This window comes from Scomber scombrus, chromosome 22 (assembly GCF_963691925.1).
Source record: "Scomber scombrus chromosome 22, fScoSco1.1, whole genome shotgun sequence".
Classification (NCBI taxonomy): domain Eukaryota; kingdom Metazoa; phylum Chordata; class Actinopteri; order Scombriformes; family Scombridae; genus Scomber; species Scomber scombrus.
Window position 1 is genome coordinate 9,620,015 of NC_084991.1, and position 23,412 is coordinate 9,643,426.

General features: G+C 40.4%; 2 protein-coding genes and 1 long non-coding RNA gene across 5 annotated transcripts in view; all 3 read left to right on the forward strand.

Annotated features, from left to right (window-relative positions):
- LOC134004713 (uncharacterized) overlaps nt 1-4,159 on the forward strand; it is a 33,012-nt gene extending 28,853 nt beyond the window's left edge. For both annotated transcript variants that reach the window (XR_009927853.1, XR_009927852.1), the window contains exon 5: nt 2,370-4,159. This is a non-coding gene — a long non-coding RNA (uncharacterized LOC134004713). The remainder of the gene's footprint in view (nt 1-2,369) is intronic.
- A 2,125-nt stretch (nt 4,160-6,284) lies between these two features.
- LOC134004763 (peroxisome proliferator-activated receptor alpha-like) lies at nt 6,285-18,636 on the forward strand. Of its 2 annotated transcripts, none has more exons than XM_062444148.1 (8): nt 6,285-6,439; nt 10,362-10,595; nt 11,631-11,785; nt 15,039-15,177; nt 15,810-16,009; nt 16,107-16,376; nt 16,675-16,918; nt 17,016-18,636. In XM_062444148.1, the coding sequence occupies exons 2-8, from the start codon at nt 10,412-10,414 to the stop codon at nt 17,258-17,260; spliced, it is 1,437 nt and encodes a 478-aa protein (XP_062300132.1). In that variant the 5' UTR covers nt 6,285-6,439; nt 10,362-10,411; the 3' UTR covers nt 17,261-18,636. The 2 variants fall into 2 exon arrangements, with proteins under 2 accessions (XP_062300132.1, XP_062300133.1); XM_062444149.1 differs by having other exon boundaries at nt 16,110-16,376.
- Nucleotides 18,637-19,208: 572 nt separating this feature from the next.
- Nucleotides 19,209-20,840, forward strand: cdpf1 (cysteine rich DPF motif domain containing 1). Its single transcript, XM_062443888.1, has 3 exons — nt 19,209-19,373; nt 19,574-19,685; nt 20,220-20,840. Exons 1-3 carry the CDS (start codon nt 19,261-19,263, stop codon nt 20,346-20,348), a joined length of 354 nt encoding a protein of 117 aa, XP_062299872.1. The 5' UTR covers nt 19,209-19,260; the 3' UTR covers nt 20,349-20,840.
- Nucleotides 20,841-23,412: the final 2,572 nt, after the last annotated feature.

Here is a 23,412-nt window from a genome sequence, read left to right on the forward strand (position 1 = left end):
TTAGTTTATCGAACACAATCCAGCTCACATTGTTCCCAGCACGCAGCAGCGACTGTGACAGCGATTGACGCGTCCCATCAAAACCCGCTCTGGCGCGTTGTGTTTGTCATGTCATCTGAATCAGTAAGTCTCAGCGCTGTGGCTCAAAGATAATCTCCTCAAAGGAAATTAGTCGGGAAAAAGGGGGAAAAAAGCCGTCAGCCTAAAGGTCAAATGAAGATTAGAGGGAAACAGTACACGAGGGCACACCGGCTGGCACCCGGAACTGCACAAAGGCCTCATTGTCACGGGAGCCCTCGGATCAGCACACACTCTCCTTCGTACTTGGGGAGACATGACACCTGTTGGCGGTTTTGGTCAACTGCAGGCAGGGTGACAGGACGCCTGTGCAGCATGACAGAGGTGCTCTAGATTTGGGTTGTGTGACTTTTTGTTAATCTTGAGCAAACAGGAGTAAGATAAGTCACTACACACACTCATGCACATCAGTGTCTGGAATCATTTTGGACGTAGCGTAGGTCAGCAGACTGCCACGCAAGCACGGTCACGAGTTTGATTCTGGGTCATGAGGTTTTGTCTCATTTTATATTTACCTTATCCTCCATCTTTCCTGCGACATGTGCTATCATAAAGAAAATGTAAATGACAAAAGAAAAAGAAAAAACAGCAAATAGTAAAAAAAAAAATAAAAGGCAGTTGCTTTTGATTTACATGTACTTATTTTACCGTTTTATTACAGTCTGAGTCCACCGAGTGCGCTCACTTCAAAGAGAGCAGTGTTTAATCTCAAATCAAATTCAGAATCATTTCTGACAGTTTAACACAGTTTTACAGTTTACGGCGCTGTGTGTCCAAAACAATCGGACAAATTTTCTGTTGAGGAAGTTGTACGTGAGGACATGGCTGCAGATCGTTCCTCCTCTCCTTAGTGAATAATACAATTATCATTTTTACAAACAGGACACAGGTGTTTTTAGGTCATAGTTCTATGTTAGTACACCCTGCTTCTCCTTTTGTTTCAATATAGATTTTTGAATAAATAATTTACACACAGGAAAATAAACAGGATTCATTTTAACAGTCCATGCCAGCAGTTAAAATTATTCATTTAACGCCTTCAGATGTATACACACTAGCACCAAGGCAAGGGTTAAAGTGTCAGTTCATCCAAATGATGAAAACAACATATTTTCTCACTTACCTGCAGTGGTTTGTAGTAATGCAGATAGTATTTCTTTTATTCGCGCAGGTTTTCAGACGCCTACTGTACATTTGAGATGTCCCCAGTACAATGGAGGTGAATTTAAGTAGTTCCAATTAATAACTTTTTCATATAGACTTTGTGTGGGTTATCTGCTGTGAATGGGCCTCTGTATTTTAAAAGATGCTGCTATTAAATTTGTTGCAAGTTGGAGGCAAATATCTGAAAACCTGAGCAAATAAAATGATCTGTGTAGCTGGATACCACTAGAGGCGAGGGAGAAAATCAGGTATCTGTAATATGCGTGAATCAGCCCTTTAACTAAAAGGCCCTGCCGTGTGTAAACCTGATAGCCGGCTGTACACACACTAGCAGTGTAAGTGAAGGAGCGGGGTCGGCTGTATACCTCACAGGCCTGGACATTAAGTAGCTCGTGCAGAGATTTGTGTGGCATTTATGGGATAACCGACCTGCAATAAAACAGCCGCAAACCGGTGCGTGCGTGCGCATGTGTGTCTGCGTGCGTGTGAAAGAAGCTAAGGCAATGAGTCACTTTTATAAGTTTGACCCCAACTCGCTCCCTCACATCCCCCCCCCTCCCAACCCTCCCTCCGGCTCAAGGGGAAACCGCAGCAGAGCCGCAGCATCTCCTGTCTCACTCAGGAAACTCCCTAAAACAACCACAACCTGCCTGTTTGACCTGTCAGCCAAACACACACATTCATATACACGTGTGCTTATTTGCACATACACTTCTTGTGACACGCACAATTAGGGTATAAATATCTTCAGAGGATTTATTTGTTAGTTTTGTGTTAACGGTGTCGTTTTTTGCACCAACCGGCTGTGTGTGTTCTCACTTTAAGCCATCAGGTAACAACACCTGCAGACTGCCAAATCAGATCCTCATGAATAATACAGACACTCTCACTCTCTTCTCATCTGTGTTCACATGTACAAGCAAACAGTCACCTACATTTGTGTTCAGGCCTTTATACACCATTCAAGTGCTCTCTACGTCTGTTGTGCAATACGTGTGTAATGTGTGTGAGACAGTGCATCACTCTCATTACATGACGCTCATCTGTAAGACAAGAGGAGAGAGAGAAAGTCTGACCTTCGGACACCCAACAGCGGCTCACTCTCTCCTCTCATTTGTCTCCATCAGGTCGAGGAAACCTGAGAGAAGTCGAGCTGACAGACCTGGAGCTGCAGACAGGAGGAGGCCAGCCAAGCATATGTGACACACAGGAAGTACTTTGACAGGACTGTTTGATTCACTCGAACACAAATAAGTCGTAAATACCAATATCTCAGTTTATGATACACAGTTAGATCTAAAGGTCACATACTGGATGTGTCATATACACAGAAAAGACCATTCAACACAAAGGTATTCCACATATAAAATAAACCCCTCCCTGTGTCCACTTCATTCATTCATTTATAAATGTAAGATAGACATGAATGCCCCAGTTGCTGAGAAAGCTCTAAAAAGGCCTTAAATATTTATTGTAGTAAATGGATGGGATTAAATTTTTCACCTCTTTCAGTCTATATGTGTTATCTGGTAAAAAATTATGTTGCAACATAGCAACAGTGTATTTTAAAAATGACTGAAATTAGCTTGATTTTTAAAAAAAATCTAAATTATCTGTGTGTTCGATCAAATCTACCCTATTTATATAATAATAGTTAAAGTTTGAGAAATGGTCAAAAGGTTAAATATGTTTCTTGGTGGTTGTAATTGTTATGTAAGGTTTGTATTTTTACTACATTAACATGTATAAATGCACACTTTGAGGTTGGTTTATGGCCATGTGTGTCTTTTCCTGCTTCCCTGAAGGCCGTTTTCTGTCCGTTACTGTCAGCAGTCTGACATGAGAGACACCTGCAGGAGTTTAACTGTCCTTTGGGGTGAGGTAGTAGGTTGTATAGTTTTAGGGTCATTCCCAAGCTGTCAGATGACTATACAACTTACTGTCTTTCCTGAAGCGGCTGTAAAGGCGTCGTCGTTACCATCATCATTATGACTAAGGACGACATGACTAATCCTTGTACTTTTTGTTGTTTTTTTAATTGAAGTTGTGCTATTCTCCTATCTCAAATTATTTTATCCCAAACTGATACACACGACATTTACCGAATACATGGGACTTTCCTTTCTTTTCAGGTGAGCCTGAGGTGTATAAAAAGATTGCTTTCCTTTATTAAAATTAAACTAGTAAATAAATGAGGAAAACTTTAGAGATGATCTTAGTTTTTACACATTTAAGATGTTGTATCAACACGTGTAGCATGATGCAGGGAAGAGTTTTCTCACAATTTGTGGAATTTAAGCTGAATTTTTGTGTTTTTTGGTTATTAATTTAAGTGTGATGTTTGGAATCTCTTACTTTAAATGTGGAAGCTTTAACAACATGCCCACAATTTGATCATTTAATTGTAATTATAAGGAAATGTAACATATTAACTCTAATGTTATCACCAAGCTTCTCTGGGTCCTCTGTAACAACAACAATATAGTTCTGTCTTCATTTATGCAGATGATCTCACATGCACATCCTCCTCTTCCTCCCCTCACGGGTGACTTATGGTGTTCGTACAGGGTGAGGTAGTAGGTTGTGTGGTTTCAGGGTTGTGATTTTACCCCATCAGGAGCTAACTATACAACCTACTGCCTTCCCTGGAGGGCAGCAATACATCACTGGAGCACAACGTCTTTGTCACCATTTTCTAAAAGGAGCAGCATTTGATTTCAAAGGTTTCACTAATGGGTGAGTGCTGCTGCATCCCATTGTGCATTTCACAGCAACATTTATCACTTCACAGAATTAAAACTGCTTACAAAAAGTACAGTTGGTCTGAGAAATGAAACTTTTTTAAAGCATTATTCATGTTTTAACTGTGTACTGTTCATTAATAAATAAATAAAGCCTGGATAAGAAATAATATCAAAACAAACAATGACTGGAGTCTGATTTTTTTCTTCATTCCTGGAAATGTTGCCTCATGCTGTAATTCCTGTAAGGAGCTCATTATATGTTGAAATACTAATCTGAAAAATCCCTATAGATTAAGTGTTAAAATGTAGACATGTATCTAAACCAATTACTAGGGATTTTTCTATGTAAGATGTCAGTAATATACAGGACCGAAGAGGAAAATTCTGACAATCCGAAGGCACAACATTCAAAGTAAACAAAAAAAATGTTCCATTATATTTGAGCTAAATGGTGTCTGGCAACTGTTCAGCACTTAAGATCACACTTTAGATGCAAAAGAGTAATCAAAGTCTTTGAGTTTTCAAGTTTCACCCCAGACTTCATCACTGTGGATGTCCTGTTCACACAATCTTTATTTATGAACTTCACTGAGCTTCAGATTGGGGAAAGCCCTTTCTATAGTTCAGAAAACACAGAGCAGCCTCAGAAGAGTTTAGCTGTGGAAGTAAACTGGAAAACAGGAAGGTCCAAAATCCCAAATATCTCACCTCAGGAAGGAGACATTGTCGTGCATCTATACACAGTAGGTGGCGCCAAATATTATATGATGTGTTAGTTTGAGTTTTACTTAGGTTGTTGTCGGATCAAGCCACAATGGACATTTAAAAGTTGATATAAATTTTAGGCACATGCTTATTTTATGAAGAAGACTGCAAGTAAATATAATAATCCTTAATTAATTCAGCAATAAGGTGGTAAGAGTTTTATTGTACAAATTTAGCTGGCCTGTTAATAAGATAACATTTGCCCCATAGATTATAACATAAGGCAGAACATGTCTGTATTGTGTGCAGGTAATCTTATCTTTTTCCGAGATAAATGCAGAACTTAAAGACTAGTTCCACTCCCTGCCTTGACCAACTGATAACAGAGTACAATATCCTAGTTTCCAGTCATGCTGTGACCTTGCAGTATTATTACAGTCATTTATACTTATTATACTATACTTATCTCATACTGTATATTATGCTACTATATACCAGATAAATGGTAAGGTGTGCTGTAGTTTGTCACATCCCATTTGAGAACAAATACAGTATGTAAGAATTGTATGAATTGTAAATATTTTGTACATGAACACAAAATATGTTAGATGAACAAAAGCATACTTTTTAAAATGGACATTTGTACTTCTTTATATCACAAGAAACATTCTTGTTTCCTTTTTTTACTGTTTCAAATTTCAATAATTTGGAAAAATGAAAAGCAAAACAAAAAAGAAAAGACATTAAATACATTTATTTTTCCAACCATTTAATAAAAATCTAGTATAGCTACACTTGATGGTACAGTAACCAGAGTATAAATATAGACTTACATAATATTTCTAAATGCATTAAACATTAACATTTTACATCACCCCAATACCATCTTGGTTCAGACTGATTTAATGTAGGTTATTATTATAAATTAAATTCATGTGACCCTATATAGTGCTAATCATGCTATATAGCTTATAGCAATGGCTCTCAAACTGAAACAAATGAAATCAGGGCGCCCATGGATAAGATTTTGTCCCAGAGTTTCCCATCTGATAGGAGTTTTGCTTTTAGATGCTTTACTGAAAGTGTTGCCTATGAAACCATTGAACAAAACAGTCACAATGTGTCATTGTGTTACTGGAATTATAGTGAAAAGAAATGATTCCCCTTTTTTTAGCTGGGGAGCCCCTGGAAACCCAGCAAGGAGGAACATCGGTGTATAGGATGCAAAACATGCAAATGTACTCGACTATTTAGACTTTAATTATTTTTATTTTTAAAACGTTTTATTGAGCATGCACGTGATATGTTGATGAATACTTCCACGTGATTGGGCAGGCTGGTGCTTCACACACATCGCTGCCGGCTGTTGGTCACTTCACAACAGAGAAACTGGGGAGTCAATGAGAAGAAACCGACTCGTGACGTCTCCTCTCGAGCCACCGGGAAGTGATTGCGTCCTGCCAAAAAAACCGGGGCGGTCGCCTCTCGGTTCCCTGCGCGCCGATTGGTCAGAAGCATAGGTGTGTCAGGAGGTGTGCGCATCATGTCGCCGTACGTCCTGCCCGTAGCTACGTTGTTTCCTGCAGAGGATGAACGCAGCTTTGACAGCGCGGAGAAAGGAGGCGATCGGAGCTGCTGATCTGCGTGTGTGTGAATCCCTGGAAGCAAACATCTCCCTCCTCCGGTAACAGACAGGCGTCTATCCGAGGCAGCGTCATCTGGAAATGCTTCGATCAGCAGCCTCTGAGGTAGTGACTGACCCTTATTCAAAACTGTGCTATTATATAAGTGTGATTAGAAACTTTTAAGACGATTTCACTCTCTGATGAAACTTGTGTTCACTACCGCAGCTTTACGTTATGATCCTCACTCTCCAACGCAGGGAGTGAAAGTTAACTCATGGTGCATTTAATAAAAATGAGTTCGCCTTCCTAACTAGTCAAGCCTTCATCTGATTCTGCAACAAATCACACACACACACACACACACACACACACACACACACACACACACACACACACACACACACACACACACACACACACACACACACACACACACACATGGTGTCAAGAAAAGCTCTGTAGCTTCTGATCAGAGGAGAATATTTGCTGTCAAGTGGGTGTAATTTCCTTCAATGTTCAGCAGCAATATCGAGAGATTTGAGACGTGTTGCAGAGAGATCAGAGAAAGGTCAAAACAGCTGAATCGGTGTCATCATCAGAAGGCGAATGGGGGGGCCAGAGCTATTCTTTGCTATGTCTTGGATCTTAAATGAGGAGTGAGAAGAAGCTAATAAAAAATCTGCATCTGTGTCCAGCTGACCTGAAGTACAGAGAGGTCACATGCCTGTTTCTCAGGTCAACTGTCACCTGTTATTTAAAGTAAATGACAGCAAATGTAAAAAATAGCTCTGCCTCTCATTTGTCAATGGCCTCTGATGACTCATGTTCAGCTGTTTTGACTAGATCTGCAACTATTAATCAACTATTTTGATAATTAATTATTAGTTTTGAGTCCTTTTTTTTTTCTTGGTCCAGCTTCTTAAATGTGAGTATTTCTGGTTTATTTAATCCTCTTTGATAGTAAACTAAGTATCTTTGGCTTGTGGACATTCAGTTAGAACAGATTGCATCTTGAACTTTAGTTAATCAACATTTTTCTTCATTTTCTAACATTGTATGAGCCCAACAACTCATCGCGGTATCGAGAAAATAATAAACACATTAGTTGATAATGAAAATTATCTTTTAAAATAAGCTCTTTCAGATTCTGTGTGAGTTATATTAACATGTCTGTTGTCACGTGGTAACATGCTTTTGTTGACGAGTCTCAGTGAAGCTCCTGTTTCCTCTCCTCCTGTGACCTAAAGATAGACTGGGACTTAGTCTGGGATTATAGTTCCCCTGGGAATAAAAACACAATGCACTGTGGGGTGATGGGGAAACAGGAGACTGCGCCAGCGTCGTCCAGAAAAGAGGAAAAGCCAGTTGGGGAAGGCTTACTTTTAGACCTGCTTTTAATATTTTTAACACACTTAATCCTGTATGTTTTTTTAATGTGTGTGCATGTGAGTGAGTGGACGGATGAGTGGAGTGAATGGCATACAGTTTTCCTTTTTGAAGAGAGACAGCAAATTGTGTTGTATGTTAACATGCAATGCCAATAAATGCATTCTATTCTATTATTATCTGAAATAAAATGACAGACAGGAAGTTGTGACTTTTAGCTTATTCTCCTTTCCTTCATAAAGCGTAAACAGAAGTAACAGAACGTAACTTGTTTTGGTACAACTTTTCTAACTTCTGTTAGATGGTCAAAAACCAGATTTGGATATAGTTTGGCTTGTTTTGAGATTGGATGCTTCAAATTCTGGATACAACTCAGCTGCAGTGCAGAAAAATGTAAATACCAGGAAACCAAAAAGCATACACAGAGTTTTAGAAATATGCTGCATGACATACTTGACAACCATTTTTCACCTTAAGTGAACACTTAAAATGATTCATAGTTCAAGGACGAGACATCCATGTTGGGGCAAGTGATGTGTTCAGGATGAACTCAATGCACTCAGCTCCAAATCCTGTTTATTGTGTTGCAGAGAACAACCGTTTTGTCCAATCCACCCTCTGATAGGGACATCAGTTAAAAACAGGGCGTCAAAGCGAGCTCGGCGGACCAGTTAGACAAGACGTGTCTCATTCTTACTCACCTCTTTTTGCCTATAAATCCTTCAGTACACAAATAAAGAAAGAAGACTCATGCAGTATACACTTGATATGGTAGTACACTGTAAGTACATGCATACATCCCACCTCCCACCCCCTCCCACGATCTGACCCCTGAAAATGCTGCAACACAGTCTAGATAAAAAAAGAACAAGCATCCTTTGATCAATCACGTCCTTACTGCCTGGCTTGAAGAGTTGACAGAGTTTATGTATCCTATGTAGACTGATAAGGAGAGCACCTTACCTAACTGTCATGTTCAACGAGTAGTTCAACTGGCACACATGACACTGGACAGTGAAGTTGCACAAGCTCGTATTAGTTTATGTTTCTTCCTTGCTTGGCGTACAGATGTAGGCAGCTGTGTAAACTGAGGTTTTACATTGAGCTCCCATGAGCTCTGTGATGGCCCCTCTCTCTCTGTATCAGATTAGATCAGAGGTATGTAACTGATTCCTACTCAAATGATCATGAAATAAAAGGTGTAATGGTATGTTCAAGGAAGTTTGAACAGAGATAAACCCGTGAATCAGTCTGCAATCTGTAGTGCAACAACATTAACATCTGCCGCAATGAATTACTGGAAGTCGGAGAGAGCGTTATAGAACGTGCGATGGCTCGAACAGATGTCCTTTAGCCTGCTGTGAGCAGCTGGGAGCTCCTGCGAACTCCCTCCCACACATACTTTAAGATCCATTCTGAGAAACAGGCAGAGAGGCTAAAAACAATAGACTGCCAGTGGGAGAGATAGATTTCAAGCCTCTCAAAAGTAGTCTTGTCCCATACACTGAGAAGTTATTCATACAATGTGAACCTTGTGTATGGTGTATAAAAAATGTATGTATCCACTAAGTCTGTTAGAGTCTCTGGAGCATGAACATTGGTCAATAAATCAAAGAGTCAAAAGATTTGCAGCAAACTGAGCGTGTGTACTTTGGCTGGCAGGTTGGATTAATCGGTGAATCATGCAGCCAAAATAATGCAGTGCTGTTGACTCTACGGGCATGGTTCACTTCATGTAACGATCACTTGTGTATTATGAACTGAACAGCCCTACCTCATTCTGGCATATATCTCTATATCCACTGCATAAGGCACCCACAGTAAAGAGACTTTGATTTTTCATGTTTGCAATGTTTTAATCAGTTTGTGAATTAGCATGCATCATTGGGTATAAATATGGAAATATTACCTCAAAGTGCCACTCATACATGTGTTGTTGCTTCTGTAGAAATATAGTACTTAATGTAATTATTGCATACTAATATAGTAAGTTGCAGCTTTTTTTAAACCTGTCAGCTAGGCTCAGCTGCCCCATTAAACAGTATAGTAGTAGCCACCAACAGGTACTGTATAAGTTATAATGTTCCAAAAGTTTTTCTTGTGTACACTGTAAGAAAATGTGTAAAAAATTATATTAAGGTGTATAAAATCATACATTGCTGCATGCATGTCTTGTTTTTGGCTAATTCAGTTAAATACCTACTTACCCAACTACCTAAATACGATTTCAAGTGTTTCGTCACATTGATGCAAACATCATAAAAATCAATACAGTCGTAAAGCAGTCGGCTCACTGATTTAGAGCTTTGTCTACAATGGTTTAATACAACCCAGTAACATACTTTATATGGTCAAATCTGACAAATATGTCTCACAGTGTACTGTTTATCATATAATCCATATTAAAATGTCTGGAGACTGTTTAAAAAAAAGCTGAGTTTGTTACTGTGGATGGAGAGATAAAACTAAGATAAAGTGAGGATTTTTTTGCCGGGTTCATGTAAACATTGTCTTTGCCACCATGAAAAGATTTAACACACTTTACCCAAAGTTCTCTCATCACGTAGAGCTTAAGCAATGAAATGGCTTTTTTCTTTTCCTCTGTTAAACTTCATAGTAATCTTAAATGTCCTCCCTCCTTATTCTGTCTCCTTTTTAGTCTGGTGAGTGAGGGGTTGTCCTCCCAGGTAAGGGTCCCTGTTCCCGGACATGGCAGGGGATCTCTACTGCCCCCCATCCCCGCTGGGGGATTCCCTCCTAGACAGCCCGCTGTGTGGAGACCTGATGGAGGATCTTCGTGACATCTCGCAGTCCATAGGAGGAGACACACTGGGATTTGATTTCCCGGAGTACCAGAGCACTTGCTCAGGTTCGGAGAACTCCATCACACTGGGTGAGTAGTTGGGAGGCGTTGTGGTTGGAGGAAATGTTCAAATCAGCCACAAAAAATGGAAAAAATGCACTTTTAATGCTGAATTCATACATGTAAGTCAAGATTTAGGTTATCTAATGTGCTCTATATGGTACTGCTGACTGGTTGTATGGATCTTTGCTACTCTGACCCTGTGACCTTCCAGTGTGTCATGTCTAAATTTACTTAAGGGGCCCTGTGTCTGATAAAAGAAGATTAGATACCGCTCAGTTTCTTTGTGTCTCCTCCATGATGCCATCTCCACATTGCTGAGCACTTTTAAATGTACCTTTTGTAATTTTAGGGAGACACTTCAACCAAAAGTCATTATGTCTTCAGGAGACTCTTATCTATCATATTCAAACAGACAAAGGCAGTGGGCTCTCCTGTAGGACTCGTCAGTGTACATTGTTAAATGATGGATGAATTGATCCTGATTTATCAGTCTTGATTTTGATATCACTATGTGTAAATTGTTAGGACTTTGTTCTGATTGGTTTCAGGCCCTAATTATACTGTATGCAACATTAGAGACAGTAACTTGTTTTCCCTTCATTGTTGCTGCTTGTTACATTAAGAACATGATAGTCATGCTAGTTGCACAGTATTATCTGCTCATACTAGACCACAAAAGCAGCAACCCTCAGAGAGTTTTACTGTTCATGAAATGTAACTTTTAATTAATTTGTTAGAGCTTTATATTTACCATACAGACATTTAAGTGGTAATAAACTTCTCAACTGAATCAAGGCAACAAATCAAATAAGGGAATTTCCCAAAACGTGAAATTATTCCCGTAGGTGTTGTCAATATCAACAACGGTCTTGAATTACCTCCTCTCGCTTGTAAATGCACCGTAATAATAGTGTTAATATTTTTTTAAGAGTACATCTAAACCTATTCCAAACAGTGGATATCTCAAGTTGACATAGGTCTGCCCAGCAAGGGTAAGGCAAGACAAGTCCAGCTCTGTAAACACACATTGTTTTCTCTCCTCTGCTGTATTGTCTGCTGTAGACACCTTGACCCCGGCCTCTAGTCCGTCGTCAGGGGGGTGCGGAGCAGCGATAGGCCCTGAGGAGAAATTCAGCCCCCTCAGCCTGGAGTGCAGAGTATGCTCAGACAAAGCGTCAGGCTTCCACTATGGGGTGCATGCCTGTGAAGGCTGTAAGGTGAGCAAGTGCAGCCACTTCAAAGACATATTGTACAGTTTGTATGTACTATATTGTACACATCAATGTGAGTGAGCTCATAAAGCCCATACGTGTATATAAATATAACCAAAAAGACAGATACAATAAAATTCAGATTGATGTTCACCTTGCTGCAAAGACAAATGTTGGTTTTGGTGGAACTGCAACTATCTGTGGAAATGTAACAGAGGTGAAAAACACTCACAAAGTACACAAACACATTGCTACCACTACACATGCATGGACGCAGACACTTTCAAACACATACAATGCCCGGCATGTGGAGGCACCTGACCTAGAGGCCAGTGGAAAGTTTCTGAGACACACAGTCAGGTCATGTGAAGTTGTGGGCATGATGGCCTTGGTTAACTTGTCACCCCTACCCTGCTTGGCACAGAGCCAAACTGAGTGACGTTAATACACACATACACACACACACACAGGTTTGTGCAGCTATCTTTGCTCGGACATTGCACTGCACTGATTTCCATTCACTGTAGACAGCCTAACCCAATTTCTAACTGTAACCATAACCAATGCATGCCTAACCTAACCTTAACATACCCTCAATTCACACCTTACTTCTAGTCTTAACAAGGAAATTACATTTTACCTCATTAGCACTGGGCTTTGGTCCCTGTGAGGACAAGTGGTCTCGACAAGGTCTCTGTTAATACCGGAAAATGACCCAGTGCTGCTCATATTAATGCTAATTATTATTAATACATTAGAGAAACTTAGTTTGCATTCATTTTCTAAAAGGTTTTCATAATCATAGAGATCCTTTACAAGACATTTTTCAAAAATGTCTAAAATACCTGAGATTCCTGGGATTTGGAGGATTTCACAAGTACATACATATCATTTTAAATCTGTGAAAGTTGAGAACATACTGTAACTGAGAAACTGAGACCACTGGGGGGTGTGTGTGTGTGTGTGTGTGTGTGCGTGTGCGTGCGTGTGAAAGCCATTAAGGCTCATCAGTGGATTGTTAGTGAAGTCGCGAGCTTGTTGTGGGCTCATACTACTGTAAACTGACAGCAGGTTGTTGCTGCTAATCTGAGCCCTTGTTTGCTTTTTTTCATGACTTTTTAACTTGTGACCTTGACCGCTTTAAAGTTTTCCCCGTCCACCACAGGTCGACCAAGCAACTGTGTTTGTTTTACGCAACAACAACAACAACACAATGATGAAGAAATCCAGAGTGTGGTGAAGTGACACAGACTCACTCTTGATTGTTCTCCACTTTGTTTCTTCTTTTTCTCAGCTGGAGAGAATCTGGTAGATCGGCACTGTGACCCTCTATTTCACTCTAATCTATATGAGATATATATATGTATGAGAGAGAGATGGATGCAGACATTTCACAATTTTCATTTCTCTGTCCAAGTTTTGCAGTATGTCCTACCAATTGCACAATGCACATCTGTGTGTGTTTTTAAGCTCTGCAAAACTGGCCAGCTCCTGTCAAAAATCCACTTTATGACCCACATCTCATTCATCAGAATCACCACAAATAATACTCATCCTGCCAGGCCCAGCTGCCCGGCTGCCTGTCTTGGCACACAACCTTTCATTGTGTCAGACCGCTGCTATTCCAAAGTAGGGACATGATGACACTGACTTGTTGGACGCCGCACATGTGAGATGTGTATTTAGACAGCAGTCTGTTCCTAAATTCTCTGACTGATGAGATTGCGCCATCATGGAAAAAAATCTGGCTTGTGATATGTAGCAGTCACAATTCACAGTTTCCATGCTGGATGGGGCTCTGCGTATCATTTTCAACACCTCCCTTTAGGGGAGGAGCGCTCAATAGTGGGAATGTGGATGGAATGTGCTGCGGTGCTATGGTGTGAGGGCTTAAGTCTGTAGTAGTGATGGTACGACATTCGTATGGGACATTAAGAGCAGCGGGGCGGTCTGTACAGTTAGTGGAAGAGTTCAGTAATAGACAGGTTGATCACATAAGCAGAAGTCAGTCTGGAAAGTGTGCCTACATGTGTTTCAGTCTGACTCAAAGACACTTGCCCTTCAGGAAACACTGCTCAATAAATCTGTTTGCGTACGTCTCTAGTCTTGTTACTCACCTATCACAGCTATATATCACAGCATTTGCCTCTGGTCATGTCTGCACACAACTTCACATACATGCAAAGACATGCACGCTGTAAACACGTACACGTCTGGACCTTACTTTTGCAGCTCGGTTGTTTTGTAATGTATTTCTGAATACTATCATATGGCGCTAAGCTTCTCCATATGCGTTTTCTTTCACCATTTTCATGAAGATTGCACACACAAAATTATATATTTCTTTGGTTAACAATGACACACATTTTCCATGACAGCTACAGTGACGTGTGACTCGTAAAAACCTGTAATAACCTCATGTCGTAACTACTCTTGCCTTGAGTTAGATGATGGCTGATATGTTGCGTGACCACACGGCTCAATTTACTATATAGAAAATCCAGATCCCCTTTTTTTGACAGTGAGCATTGAGAAATGTCTTTACTGAAATGTCAGTGAAGTGCATAGGTATGTGAGAGGTGTGTGTGTGTGCGTCAGAGGAGCGTATGCTTTGACACATGTTGCATGTGCTGGCACGTTGCTCTGTATCTTCATGTGAGGGACGTCTTGTCCAATCTGCCTTCTTCTTCAGAAAGGTCAGAGTCTACTGTACACCTCTCTTTAAGAATAGATGTAACTTGACTGTAATGCAATCCAAAATATAATGTAACACTGGTCCTGTAATGTATGTAATAAGCCCCTGCCATATGGCATGCATGGTACTCAACAGATGAATAGCGTACCATAGAGTGATCTCTGTCATCAGACATCATAGATATACAGTAGATGGTTTCTCTTAACCCTCGTGTTACTTTAAGAGACAAAAATTACTAAAAAATCCCCTGAAATAAAATTTTCCAGCATGAAATTATTTTTTAAATAGTTTTGTAATGATTAACAGGAAATTTTTTCATGTAGATTTTATGTTAAGAGGCTTTATGAAAGAGGTGTGGCGAGGGTGGATTATTTCTGACCTCAAGGGTGAGGGAAATATACAGACAAGGAGTATAAAGACATCAACAGGGTTATCTGTCTTATGGGCTTAAGCACTAGGAAAGTATTTTTTTTTTTTTTGTGCACCTGAATTAGAATGTTTTAATGTGAGCCTCAAATGAAATTAAGTCCATAACTTCTGCTTTTACCTGTCTGTTTCCACCAGGGTTTCTTCAGGAGGACCATCCGGCTAAAGCTGGAGTATGACAAGTGTGAACGTAACTGTAAAATCCAAAAGAAGAACCGCAACAAGTGCCAGTACTGCCGATTCCACAAGTGCATCTCTGTGGGCATGTCCCACAACGGTAAGGCCTGATAGCTCCAAAAGAGTAGAATATATACATCATGAATAACAGCCAAAGTAATTAACAAATGAATCTCTGAAATCGTAATGTAATCAATGTGTCCACTGAAAGATCTTGCAAGTAAGTGAATGCTTTTACATAAAACTTGGCTCACAACGCCCTGTGTCAACACCGTAGTTTGTGTTCCTATCAAGATTTACAACAACAGCAGGACGTGTCCTCTGGTGATTTGGCTCCAGTTCAATGTGCTTTACATTGACTGGGTTTTATAGAAAAAATGCCCTGCAGGAGCCTGCTTGACATTGAGAAAATACAGGCCCATATAGCTCCACATCTGGCCTGTCATCTGCGCTGACTGCTGCGGGGTCATTGGGTTTGTTACGGTGGCCTCCCGCTGCACACAGGAGAGTGCCAGAAACCTGAGAGGAAGATGGCATGTTGTCCTCTGAAGAGAGGGAAGAGGGCAGGCCGTCATGTCATTTGTGTGTGGGTGGGTGTGTGTGGGGGGGGGTGTGTGTGTATATATGGTTGCTTTAGGAGGATATTTTTGACATCAGCATTTAATATGTGTAGATTAACTGTTAACTAAGAAATTCTAGCTGCTACTGATGATAACTGTCTCCACTCACCAGCCATCCGGTTTGGGCGGATGCCTCAGGCGGAGAAGCTGAAGCTCAAGGCGGAAAGCAAGATGGTGGAGAAAGAGGAGGCGAGCCCCATGCTGTCCGACCACAAGTTTCTGGTGAAGCAGATCCATGAAGCCTACATGAGTAACTTCAACATGAACAAGGCGAAAGCTCGGCTCATACTCACCGGAAAGACTAGCAAGCCGGTAAATTGGGGATGGGGGTGTCGGACAACAATTTCTGTTTCTCTCTTCTGTCCACTTTTGTGTCACCTGCCAACTTCCTCTCCTCTATCCTTCTCAGCAGCCGTTCATCATCCACGACATGGAGACGTTCCAGCTAGCGGAGAAGACTTTAGCGGCCCATATGGTAAACAGTGACTATTTGGAGTCCGGCAGCGGCCTTCAAGCTGGGGATGTAGTTACAGCTTTGGGGTGTGGGGAGCTCCAGCAGAGGGAGGCTGAAGCGAGGCTCTTCCACTGCTGCCAGAGCACCTCTGTGGAGACTGTCACAGAGCTGACGGAGTTCGCCAAGGCGGTGCCGGGTTTCCAGAGCCTGGATTTAAACGATCAAGTGAGTTCAAGGTGCAGTAGGCTATAGATCACCCATCTTACTGTCATTCCACGTGAGAAAACTACAGATTCTATGCTTCATTTTCCCTGTCGTGTGTCTCCTGAATTTACCCAGGATTAAATCTAAATCAGGTGAGGGTGTTTTTAGTCACTTTGGTGCTGTTCTCTTGTATTGTATGGGTGGCTGAAAGGTTATTTTAGTTATATGGAGTATTTTATAAATGTTTATTGTTTTCTGCCTTTTACTACAAAGGACATTGAGTTACAAATAAAACTGACTCAACTTGACTCATATTTAGGTGACTCTCTTGAAGTATGGCGTTTATGAAGCTCTCTTCACCCTCCTGGCCTCCTGCATGAACAAAGACGGCCTCCTGGTGGCGCGTGGCAGAGGTTTCATCACCCGTGAGTTCCTCAAGAGCCTCCGGCGGCCATTTAGTGACATGATGGAGCCCAAGTTCCAGTTTGCCACGCGCTTCAACTCCCTGGAGCTTGACGACAGCGACCTGGCCCTTTTTGTGGCTGCCATTATCTGCTGCGGAGGTAACTTAAAGTGGTGTGGATGATTTTTAAAGTGCATAAAATGGCAAGAAACTGAACCCTCCATCTTTCTTTCTCTGTTTGATCCCTTTACTCCCAGACCGTCCAGGCCTGGTGGATGTGCCTCTTGTGGAGCAGCTGCAGGAGAGCATCATCCAGGCGCTACAGCTCCACCTGCTGGCCAACCACCCAGACAACACTTTCCTCTTCCCCAGACTGTTGCAGAAACTTGCTGACCTCCGTGAACTGGTTACGGAGCACGCTCAGTTGGTCCAGGAAATCAAGACGACAGAAGACACGTCACTGCACCCGCTCCTGCAAGAGATATACAGGGACATGTACTGAGAATTTCGAACATGGTCATATATTTGGACATGTAATAAGATGTTAATGTATGCCGGGTAAAATACTCAAAACAGGGTATACATGGACATTTACTATCATGCATATCAGTGTACTGTATGTAGCTTGTCATGCAGCTTCTGTTTCTGGATATACACCGCTGTGATCTGCTGAGGTTGTATTTAGCCCATGTGACTCTCTACTGGAACAAAAAACAGCTCTTGTAGGTGGCTGCTTCAATGAAAGGGGGCTCAGTGAGAAACAAACTTTTTTAAACTACACCATCTATGTGTACTGATATTTTCAAATGCATCCTTACTACATCCAGTTTGCTGTGGGTGGAAGCTTTCATCCTAAAGACTGGAGTACTAAACTGATGTTCAACAGGGAGTAGGCTATGCAAATATGCATAGCATTTAAAATGGGTGTACTAATTATAAAGATACACCAACATGACTGCTGCAGTCATGCATGCACTGATGCTACATACTCATAGTGCCTTTGAACAATGATGAGGCGAAGAAGCTGCTGCAACTCAAAATCAAACATATTTTTAAAAGATGTGTATCACTGTCATGCCCTGTAATGTGTATTAGTGCCTTACTGAAGTGGCCTCAATCATTTTTAAGATGACTGCATTGATGAAAGACGTGCCATAATGTTTCCCTGGATCTCATGTTGGTGTTTCCTTTATTTTGACCACAACTTATACACCCAACAAATACAAAAAATACATTATAAAGTATCTTTTTAACCATAGGGTAGATGTATAACTACTTAATGTTGGACCAGGGTTGAACACATAGTATTAAATCATGAACAGTGGTGCATTTGTTTTTAATAGCAGAACTTAACTGCAAGGAGCCTTACTTCTACTGTAATCATTTGAAAATATTGCAATTTCATGGGTCATGTGTTAATATTAATCCTTCATTCTACTGCTAAAAATCAAGACAACATCATAGCTCACTTTTAACCTATTATCTCAGATCAGTGTTACTGAGAACAAAACGTTTTGTACAATTCCTGCTGTGAAAACACTTTTTTTTTTCATGAAAAAACCCCAGTATTGGCCAGTATTGAATCACTTGTTTTGACCACAAACACAATAATCTTTTTGAGCTGGTTTCTGTATTATTTTGTAAATATGACAAGAATGTGGCGACTGCAGTGAAAGGGATGTGTATATCTGCAGGTCTCACTAAGGGGAGCTGATGGGCCTTATTTACTGTACTTAGACTTCACCTCCCTGTGTAGTTCTGAAATGTTATTTCTTGTAATAATGAATCTGTTAATGTTTTTTTTTTTTATCATAGGTGGTGTACAATAAAAAGATGCATTTGCTGTTTCAATAGCCTAAAATAAAGTAATATATTTAACTGTCATAATTGTATATAATTGTGCCAATATTGTCTGTTCATTCAGACTGCAGTATTCAAATAGATCAGCCTTTACCCTGCAGGTATATTGAGGTATCATTATCAGAAAAGCACAGGTGGAACTAATAATGTTAAGGAAAGCTTTGTTGCCTTAACGTGCCCCAGTGAGTCATTAATGTTAAACACACCAGTGCTTCTCCTTTAATTACACATTCAAATGTCTGCCGTAAAAACGGATTACCTCAATGGATTATTTCCTACCATGAAAACAGCCCATGGCATTAATCTTTACTAGTTCACTAAGCTTTCATATCATTTTATATACAACACAGACTTTTTAAGCATCTTAATACTGTGGAGAAAAAAACACCTTTCCTCAAGGATGTGGGATATTAAGAGTTTTCTATTCATTTGTCCAAAAATGTATTTTAAAAAAATTCAGGTGATAACTATATGGTAGATAAAATATCTTGATATTTTTATTTTATTTTTTATTTTGAACCTTGCTATAATATAGCTCATGTATGTCGCTCCCCCAGGCCAGTAGGTGGCGCTGAAGCTTCACGAAACAACATGACTGAACTCTTATAAAACCAGGAAAAACAGCTCCTCTGCCTTGAAACGATGGAGCACAATACAACTGAAACACCTCAAAAAACATTTACCTGTCAGTTGTGTGGTTTAACTTCTCCTTTTACTTACTACGGCCAGAAACCACCAAACACCAGAGCCATTGTGTAAGTGCAAACTAAGCAAAACGCTCCTCGCAGTGAAGCTATGCTAATGCTAACGCTGCTAGCTGTGACGTGACTGCGTGTTTATCAACACGGCTACAAAACTGCAGCTTTTTCTGCTTCGAGATACACTTTTGTCGTGATTCTGAAGCCTACATGTAGTAATAATCCATTTCTTTGTGTGTCTTTCTGTTGCTCACCAGGTTGCTAGAGGAGTGTTTTATGACCAAGGACCCCTTCTGTCCTGAAAAGGAAAAGTTTCTTGTTCTGGGCTCAAACTGCAGCCTATGCAGCATGTGTGTCTGCGTTGGATTGGTAAGATAAATACAGTACATTGTGGTACCACGGTGTGTTTTTTGCCCCAGTGAATGCAGTTTAGCACATAGATTAAGACTTGTATGCACAAATGTTGTCATGCTCCTGCTGGGACTAATAAACTCAGTCTACTGTGTGTGTGTCTACTCGCATATGCAGCCCAGGCAGTATTGGATGAGACAACAGTAAAATCTTAATGTGTTACATGTAGGGACAGAAGAAAGTAACTTTGATGGTCATATAAAGCTCCATGTCCATTTTGACTTTGAAAATCAAGCTGAAATAGTTCTTCACTTGGCATCATTTGACCCTGCAGAGGATTGACGTCAGTTTTGATGTTTTCCTCAGATGATTGCAAAATTGTATGTGAAATGGATGCTGAAATCAATTAATCCAGTTTCATTAATAGATAGTAAGAACATTTTTTTAAATAAAGTCACCCAGTTCTGGAATAAATGTGACTGGTTATATATATTTCAGTGCTTATGTGAACCTAGATCCCTTGTGCTGAACTTTGGTCTTCTCCCTTGTCAGGACTGCAGTCTCTTCTACACCAAGAGGTTCTGCATGCAGTGTGTGAACAAGCACTTGGACCAGTTTCCCCATCAGATTCAGGCTGAGCTGGCCAAGAAGAGGCAGAGCTCCCAGGCGGCTGTCTCATGACACCACGCAAGAGGTCCAGAACCTGCTCACCAATCTAAGACAGTCTGAATGACTTATGGTTCATAAAGCACTGAATGTGTTTAAGTGCTTTTCCAGCACTTCAGATCAAACCCAGACTGGGCTGAACTGTCAAAACACCATACAGAAAAACAAAACTTCCTGGACTTTATTAGCATAACTCTGGGTTTTTATTATTTTGGCAGAAAATGACCATCATGAGGCTGCTGTATTAGCCTACTGGGTGTTATTTGTTTATTGGAGAGAGTTTTTTCAGAAGTGAGCAGCAGGTGTGACTATTGTTGCTGGACCCCTGTCAGGTTTTGGTTGCAGGCTCAGAATAATCCCTCCCTGGTGTCCAGCAATTAAAAATGGCCTCCAATTTAAAATCTGATGTCATGTACTGTTTGTGGATAATGGCCCTGTAGTTGCAATCCTGTGTTTAAATAAAATAAGGCCTGTTTAGAAGCATGGCGACATTTCATTTTCAACAGATGTGGGCTCAGGGTGTTTTATCCAGTGCACCACACTTTCTGTCATTATGGGCCTTTTACTATATTAATCAATTATCATATATGGATGTACAGTGTTAACATTTAAGCTAATATCTGATCAGTTATTTCCATGATGGTCATGCCAGACCATCCCTTAATTCAGCAACTATTCTTGCATCCCTGCACACAGTTAGCAATATAACAATTATGCATGATTCAGAAGAAGATGTGGAAGTAATGGCATTTCCCAAGACTAGTCGTTATGCACATTGTAAACCAGATTCATGTTTCCACTGCCCTTGCAATGGAAAGAAATTAATAACTTGGCTACATCCTCTTTCTGAGCTTGAATTATGCCTGTTGCACAATTTTAATGGGCCTTTTTATGAGCAAACACTTTTCAACAACACATGTTAACAGTGTTTATGTGTCCGATTTTGACAAAAATGTACTTTTTCAGGGGTGTTTTCACAGTGATGCATCCTTCTTAAGAGTCTATTACTGCTCCTCCCTTTTGAGTTGTCCGTGGTGAGAGGCTGCACCATTGAGTCAAGAAAGGATTGTGATTTGTGTCACACGGTGAGGTTCGTTTAAGTAATTCTCTGATGCGGTTGCATCATCTCACTGAGTTACATTTTTACAATGTTACTCCCATTTTCGTCATTTGTTTAAGATAGACATTTTTTTCAATGTCAAACCCAACAAACAAAGGTGGTGCAAACAACTGCACATAGGCCTAACAGTAAAAGATTTATGATGATAGGTTTTTATGAAGTGGATAACTCTGTGTCACTGGACTCAATAAAACATAAAAGAGAGGAATCATTTAAAGTTTTCATGTTCTGGATTATCTACTTCAAACTGTCATTTTTTTCTCTGAAGGTCTGACAGTGAGCAGTAATATGTCCAGTTGTCCTGAAATTATTTGCAAAACAAGTGGGAAAAAACCCCAAATTACTATCCTTAAAGCATTTCTTTCAGCACGTGAGACCTAAACAAAACCATCTCTGGCCTTGTTTCTCACTTTCCCATCTAATCAGTTTAGTCAGAATCTGTTTTCATATCAGGGATCGTTCTGTACAACACTGCATAGTTTGCAGCAGCGTAAACACATTATGGATTAAGTGTGATCCTGACGATAACATCGATATAACAGATGGCCTCGCTGTATTTATCACGAGATGTTTGACTCGTTTCGAGGGTTAATTGAAACAGCATGGCCTTAAAGGCAGGCCCAGTGATTTTTACTGGCAAAAGCCGCAGAGGAATGCAGAGTGACACTCGCTGCAGAGTTGAAGCTAGGACAACGTACACTCCTGGGCACAAGTTGAGTATGTGTATTTTATTGCACTTCCATATCTGTAGTGTATTACAGTTTAATGGTAATGATAATGAAAGCTGTATATTTTAATTACATTGTAAGGCCCAACCGGGGACAAGAGTTGAAAATTAGCAAGAGCTATAAACTCTGTACAGCACATCAGTTTCATGCTCGGCTATATTTTGAATTGCCTCATCCCTTTCAAATAAAATGTTTTTAAAAAGTAATAAAGTTATGCTTACTGTTGCGTATGCATTCACTCAGTTACTACAGGGTTTTTCTGCAGCTTTCAGATGTACAGAAAACAAATGAGATCACTACCAGGTCTTGACATGAACACCAATTAAAGTCTTCTTGAACCTTTAAGAGTCAAACTGAAATCCCTCAAAGGGAAATGACCCTGAATTTCAACGCTTTTTTAAAAGAAATTTAAAGCTGCCTCACCACTTTCTATTTCCTTTGCTGCTGTTTAAAATTCAAGCACACACAAGCAATTACAACCAGTGGAGCACACAAACCACCCCTGTGGCACCAGTGGCAAAGTCTGACAGCGATAGGCACCGCGCCAACGATGACGGAAGGCTTTTCTGCCCGAGAGCTGATGTCATCGGATGCCAAGAGGCAGATTTGTGGGGTTTCGTTGTTGTTTTCCTGCACAAGACCTCACTTTTCGTGTCTCCCAGTCCTTCGATAACCTTGAAACAGTAACTGAATAGATTTACACTGATTGAATCAAGTGTGCTTAAGCTGTTAATGTGACACGAAATCCGATCAGGCAGTGATATCTGTCTGCACTTGTATAATCATTTAATGATTGATTCATGTGATAGTGTGAGCTGCCTGCAGCTAGACCTCCGCCTGGAGCTTCTGCAGCAAGATTTTTAAAAAGTGTTGTTTTCTTATCAGATTTGACTTTTTAAACAATCAGGTGATGTAATTCATCCACCACAGTTTACAGTGCATGGACAAAAATATGACAAATGACAGTTAATGAGATCAAATGAAAACTGTGACTATTTTAAGTTCAGTTAAACCTGCTGGGGTAAATCAGGTGCTAATGGAGAGATAAGGCATGATAATGCACTGTTTACAACTACCAGCTCCCTTCAGTTGGCTTTTTCACATGTACTTAACTAATCAAACTAATTAATTAGACCATATTCATGTGTAGAGTTAATCCAATCCCGCTCTGTGTTGTTGTTGCCCCTGTTCGACTTTAAGAGATCTCTATGGGCGGTCCATAATGCGCAGA

Excerpts from the sequence above, each read along its gene's own strand:
- cdpf1 (XM_062443888.1), top strand. The coding sequence starts at position 19,261 with ATGGAGCACAATACAACTGAAACACCTCAAAAAACATTTACCTGTCAG. Across the intron at positions 19,374-19,573 it reads CCAAACACCAGAGCCATTGT|GTTGCTAGAGGAGTGTTTTA; the intron begins GTAAGTGCAAAC and ends GTTGCTCACCAG. Across the intron at positions 19,686-20,219 it reads TGTGTGTCTGCGTTGGATTG|GACTGCAGTCTCTTCTACAC; the intron begins GTAAGATAAATA and ends CTCCCTTGTCAG.
- LOC134004763 (XM_062444148.1), top strand. The coding sequence starts at position 10,412 with ATGGCAGGGGATCTCTACTGCCCCCCATCCCCGCTGGGGGATTCCCTC. Across the intron at positions 10,596-11,630 it reads GGAGAACTCCATCACACTGG|ACACCTTGACCCCGGCCTCT; the intron begins GTGAGTAGTTGG and ends TGTCTGCTGTAG. Across the intron at positions 11,786-15,038 it reads ATGCCTGTGAAGGCTGTAAG|GGTTTCTTCAGGAGGACCAT; the intron begins GTGAGCAAGTGC and ends TGTTTCCACCAG.